The sequence below is a fragment of the Passer montanus genome, unplaced genomic scaffold, assembly GCF_014805655.1.
Source record: "Passer montanus isolate IOZ18808 unplaced genomic scaffold, ASM1480565v1 scaffold103, whole genome shotgun sequence".
NCBI classification, from domain to species: Eukaryota; Metazoa; Chordata; class Aves; order Passeriformes; family Passeridae; genus Passer; species Passer montanus.
The window spans coordinates 1948129-1954430 of NW_024356838.1; the positions used below are offsets into that span (position 1 = coordinate 1948129).

Below are 6302 nucleotides of genomic sequence, written 5' to 3' on the forward strand. Positions count from 1 at the left end.
TATGCCATTTAACATAATGCTATTTAATTTGATAAGAAGCAACTTGTACAACTAAAGTCTTTCACCGTATTTTCCCTGATGTCAAAGGTATCATCTCTCTTGTTAGAGCAATGCACGGAAATCAGATTCAATTCTGTATCCTACCAATATTCACAAGAATTCCTCTTAAGCAGACACCAAGGTTGTAAAGTCTTGATCTATAAACTGTGAATATTAGATAATCTATCAGATTACTGTGATCATTTGAGTAAGGTAAAGTACACAGGTAAGGGACAGAGTAGCACTTACTCTACCTTAAAATTTGACCATAATTTGATTTACTACTAAGTTAATGCCTATCATAGAGAAAGCTTACCTGCTAGTGACATTATTTATAGCAGGATCAGGATCTAAGCTGTTTGTTTTTTTTTAATTCATCTTTTTTAATACATCTCTCAATTTGGTTTGCAGCAAACACTCTGGTTCCATAATATGAGCTCTGCCAAATACCTTCTATTTCACACACTGTGTACATTAACACTTAGACTTGCAGCGAAGTCCCAGACCTGAAATTCACAAAGGTTTTTACAGTCCCTTATGTGTGCTAATGTGCTAAAAAGATTTTAAGTTCTGCCAGATTCTACTACTATTGTAATAACCGGGTCAACAATTAATCCTTACATTTACAGTCTGTAAACCTGGTATTTAATACTGAGTAGAACAGTTATAAGCCCTTGCAACAGGCATGTGTGTTAACCTAATTCCTTTTAAGCCACTGTTCTCTATTGTGTCCATCCAGAGGGCAAATCTCTATCACTGCATGAGACTTCACATTCTTAGAACATTGAAGATTTCTCCCAAGCTCTGCTTAATTTATTCCCCCCTATTATCAACAAATACTCAGAACAATGATAAATTAACTAGTGCTAGGAGGATTTCTTCTGAAAAGAAGCAGAACGCTCGACAGAGAAAAGAAAATCTTGCTGGCAGATGGAAACCCTACTGTTCACCAGTGTACAAAACAAATCCGGGAAAGACATAAATGCTCCAGTGTGTTTTAGGTATAACCTCAGCAGTTATGTCGTGGCTCCTTTAGTATGCTGAAACTGTGTCAGAATTAAGGATTCTCTTTGGGGGAGATAAGTAACTTTGGGCATGAGAGTTGTAAAAATAAGTATGACAACTTTTTTCCCCACATTTTGTATCTGCTGCAGATACCAACTGGAAGCTTTTGGGGTGGTTGTTTTTAACAAAAGATAGCACCAGGAAAGTTTTTATACCTTTTTTTTCTTTTTTTACTATTGTCATTTCAATTATAGGCTCTAGGGAAGAGATTATTTCTAGCCAAACCCATAGAGTATTTGTCTATCTATATACAGTTAAAGCTGTTAGGATATACACCAAGCTGGCATTGAAAAACTTCTTTCCTGCAGAGGTGGGAAAGAGACATAGTTTCCTGCAGCCTGAATAGTCCTTTCTTGGATCCATGTGAGGTCTCCTAAATTCAGTGCAAAGATACACATTCTAGAGAATTAACAACACATACCAGTCATTTTTTCTGTGCCTGATGTCTGCAGCTGAAGTTGAAATAATTATTTTACCTTAGAAACAATTAAGAAAACAAAATCATATAGCAAAACAGACATATACATGCAGGTGTCTCTTGCACTGTTCTGGGAAGATTGGACCATTTCACCTGCTGATCCTTGGGACTCAGAAAAACTTCAGCTAGGACCACTAGCTGCACCTAGTGAAATCACCCTTTGATTTATTCATTTTTGCTAATTTGAGAATATCAATCTGAGAAACGCATATAAATTATCACACAAGACAATATTTTTTAATCTTAAAAGTTAATTGATCAGTTAAAATCCAAAGTACTTTACATCACAAATAGTTCTGAGAAGAAATTCATACTTTTCTCGTTTGAAGCACCATTTCGTACTAGCTGGACACATTCAAGAGTTTTCATTCAATAAACAGATCCATATCTTTCTTATCAAGCAGACAGAAATAAATAGCAGTGTTAAGTGTGCACCCACTAAGAAAACTCTCCTTTTGCCATCACTAACTGGCCCAGTTCTGCATTCCTTCTGCACCTAGAACTCCCACTACTTTCCAAGCCTGTGTGTGGGAAGCACAAGGAACCTTTATATTTCCTAAGATGACAGCAAGAAGTATCTATTTATTTTAGAAACAAATCTGCTCATTGCTTACACAGAAGGTCCAAAGTTTTCTATATATAGGTTCATAGCCTCATTTTCAGTAAGGCTTCTTAAATCTTTTTTTTTTTTTTTTCGCACAGATTAAGAGCTAGATTTCCATTTGCTTGGAAAAGCTTATAAATAATAAAAAGGCTGATTTTTCATTTCTTGCCCATGAAATTTAAATCAGCATCACAATAGTGCATTGATGTCAAGGCCTTACAAAAATTTATAGTGTTGAAGCCATGCCACTTTGACTAAATGAGTTTATTCATTCCAAAGACATTACCAACAGCTTTAGTATTAAAGGTGAAGAAGGGGAAAGGAAATCAAAGCATGTCTTTAAAAATACTGAATTTTGTTTACTTTAGCCAAGTCATAAAGCAAAAACATTTTCTGAAAAGAGCTACTTAAGAACTGGTGGGCACTGAGCTGACCAAGTATGAGTCACTGCTTTTCCCATGCAGTTGATTCTCAGTTCTGCACCTTTTTCTGTGTAAAGAAGAAATAAGAGCCCAAACACTTCTTTGCACACCATTTCTTACATGTATGAAAGGCACCTCATACTTCACTATGGTTTTGAGGTTGTTTTTTGTTAAATAAAGAAACGTCAAAAAAAGTAAAGTATTTTAGGAATCTGTTGGGATTTGTCTATATGGAATGGCTTCTGTTGTCTTTAAAAAGTCACTGCTACATGATTAACACTTCATATGAATATACCATGTAATTTTCCATAGAGATGGTTTATGAAAAGAACACTGAAGAACAGAAGATTTAAAAGAGAAACTCGTATTTTCCCCAGCATTCATATTTTATCCAGCATTTTCATTTAGTCATATTGTTTATGCCATTTATGCTATTTTATTTAATTCCTTGGTATTTTCACTCTCCAATTTTCAAATAGGAATCATTATGTCCTATGTTAACTTTTAACTACTTTAAATAAGATTAGAATGCATAAGAGATGATTCAGAAATAAGTCCCTTGTACACTGTTAGAGAAATTAGGTCAAATTCTAGTCCCTCTGTAGTCAATGGAAAAACTCTGACTGACTTCAATAACAGATCAAGCCCTGAACACACAGCTCCCTGTAGTTCCTAAGCAAATAGCACACTGTATCTCAGAAAAGGTCAAGAACTAAGTTCTTTTCTGAATGCTTCTACAAAGAATAAGAAGCCTGTAGTTCTACATTTCTGAAACGTCCTTTATCCAGAAAACTAGAAGACTATCAATATAGTCTTTTAGTTCTGAATAAAGTTACCACAACCAAATTAGTCTGCCTATCTAATGTTGCTGAATACAGTCCAGTAAGTATCAGTCCTGTTGATTTCAGTGTAAGTTTTGATGATTTTTCCTGTGTTTGGGTTTAGATTTTCTTTGAACTTGTCATTTCCATCCAACCCATTATGTAAACATAGGCTACATAAACCCTACTTAATTTAGTCAGTTCTGCTGTGAAAAGTGGCATAAGAAATCGATCATGCCTTTGAGGACAGTATCCTTCTTGAAGAAATTTAGTTTCCACATGGTAACGAGAAGCCGAATCCTTGAAGCTCTGCGAGGTTAATTCACCCTGGTGTAACTCCAGGGAGTCCGTGGAATTGCAAGAGGAATGAAATCTGACCCCTCCAGTCCCTGTCAGAAACGGGGCCAGCAGGGGGCAGGAGCCCTGATTGATCTGACACCGTCAAAGTTGTGCCCAGGTATAAAGGCTTGAATGGAAACTGATCCCCCTCTACGACGCCTGTTGATTCTGGATTCAGATCGAGAAATACCTCGTTAAAATAATAAATACATTAAAAACTAAACCTTTCATTTCGGAGAGTTAAGCCCCTTCATTGATGTCAGATTCACAGAAAAATAAAAACTTCAGTCCCAGCCAGACTGGCCTCCAGATGCGCCTGCGGGCTCCGGTGGGAGGGAGGAAGGAACGGAGGAAGAGGCAGCGTTTTCACCCCCGGTAGGAGAGGAGAACTCTCCCGCCACCGGAGACTCCACACTGCAGCTCGATGAGCTGCGAGCACAGCCCAGAAACCCAGCTGGGCTGGCGGCGGTGCGAGGAGCCCAGGGAGAGCGGTGCGGACGGGAGAAGTGCGCAGAAGGCGAGGGGCGGTGCGGGGGAGGGGGCGGCGATTCCTTTCTGCTGAGGCTGCTGCGCTGCTGCCTGGCTCGTGTTCCCCCTGCAAGTCCCCCGCGGGCCGCACCCTGCCCACCAGGTCCACGGACACCTAAGGGACCACTCGATACCCCGGCCAGGCTACAGAGCTGGGAGGCGGCTGGGGACGGTGCCCCAGCGCTGACACCGCCCGCAGGGAGCCCAGCGATCCTCGGGCTGAGCCCCCCCGAGCCCCCCCGGGCATCTCCGGGCTCGGCACCGCTCGCACCACCTGCGGGGCGCCGCTGCCCCGGGAGCTGCCCTCCGCAGCGGCTGGCAAAGGGCCCCTGCCAGTGTATTTTCTCCTCCGCTTGCGCCCTAGAAAACTTTTTGACTACTAAAACCCGTTGCAAAAGAAAAAATAAAAGGGAGGAAAACGAAGAAAGAGAGCAGAGAGCCTCCACCCCCAACTTTCTCTTTCCTTGTCCCTCGAGGAGAAGGCAGATACTTGTCGGTCAATTTCAGTCACAATCTGGTGAACTTCAGCAGCTCAACAAAACAAAGTTGGACGCACACTTCACAAAACAAGAGTCCAGTGCTGAAAGAAGATAAGTCTCTCTGTGCAACAAGTATTTCTTTCATTTTCCCACCCTGCCAGTACATCTCCTTTACCTCATTAAAAACACATCCAAATTTTTAGGCTGACTGAGAGCCGTTCCTCCGCGGCACCTGGGAGAGACTTCCCAGCCCGCGCTGCCGGGGGCTCCCCGCGGGTCTCCGCGCCCGGAGCCGGCTGCAAGAGCGCTCTCGCCTCCCCAGCACCGGGAGTGGCTCTGACAGGTTTCCTCTGAAACGCGGCCTCAGCCGTGCCCTGGGTCCTTTCCCCGAGGAGGGGAGAGAGGCGGTGGACTCCCGGCTCCCCTTTGCATTCTTACCTCCTCTGACCTCTGCAGCCCGAAGAAGGAAAGCGAAGGTGATGAGCACGGTTACAGCCGAGTCCCAGGGCCACCTTCTCGTTTTCCACCTTGTGGACCATCTCTGCATCTCCATGCTGGGCACCCACAAGTGTGAATTAAACGCGGGCGCCTTCAGTTTATACCTGCTCCGTCCTTTCCACTATATTCCCAGAGATGACTTCTCCTATAGAGCCATACGTGATAAACGGAGAGAAGGTTTTCTCTCTCGCCCCTCTCCCGCTCTGCCCGGCCTCGCACAGGCCCCTCCGACCCGTCCTCCCCGGTGCCCTGCCTTCAGACTGAGGGGAGATGAGGGGCTTTAATCAAAATGCAAAGAGCTCCGCATCCCCCTAAAGGCTTCATCCCGTCAGAGGGCTGGGCGAGCGGCTCCCAGGGCCACCCCTGGAGTCCGACTGACACGCCAGCCGCCGGGCGGAGGCCAATCGCGGGGCTCCCCCGGCCGCCCACAGCACCGCCCTCCGCCTCGGCGGCGGCACACCGGCCGCTCCGCGGGCACCGCCGGCCCCGCGGCGCCGGAGCGCGGCCCTGCCGAAAGCGCTCGGGAGACGCAGAAGGCGCGGCGGGAGCGAGCCGGGACAGGGCTGGGCTGTCCCCTCACCGGGTCACCGCCGCCCCCCGCCCGCTCCGCTCCGCGCGGGCCCCCTCGCCCCGAGCATGCGCATAGGCGGCCGCGGCGCCCCGCGGAGCCAGGGCGGGGGCGCGGAGCGGGGACGCGTGGGGGACGGGCAGGGGGGCGACACTGGGGACAAGCGGGGGATGGGGACGCCGGCAGGGAGGGAGCGAGGCAGGGCAGCATTGAGGAGAGGAATGTGCGGGAGAGGAGCCGGGGCGCTGAGGTGAAGCGTCTGGGGGTGGCCTTTCGGACTCCCCGAAATCACGGCTGGCGTTGGTGCGGCGACAGGTTCGGAGCCGGCGGCCCGTTCCCCCTCACACCCCGCCCGGGCTTTCTTGCTCTCACACACCCTTGGGGCGACCTCCGGGGGTTTCGCTCTAAGACGGCTGTGTGAAAGGAGGGAGCGGGTGGTGAAGGAAAAGCCCACCACCGAG

At 46.6% G+C, this 6302-nt stretch overlaps 1 protein-coding gene across 2 annotated transcripts in view; it reads right to left on the reverse strand.

The window, feature by feature from the left end:
• COL11A1 (collagen type XI alpha 1 chain) overlaps positions 1–5518 on the reverse strand; it is a 130897-nt gene extending 125379 nt beyond the window's left edge. For both annotated transcript variants that reach the window (XM_039718195.1, XM_039718203.1), the window contains exon 1: positions 5214–5518. In XM_039718195.1, coding sequence (XP_039574129.1) covers positions 5214–5328 — 115 coding nt within the window. In that variant the 5' untranslated portion in view covers positions 5329–5518. The remainder of the gene's footprint in view (positions 1–5213) is intronic.
• Positions 5519–6302: the final 784 nt, after the last annotated feature.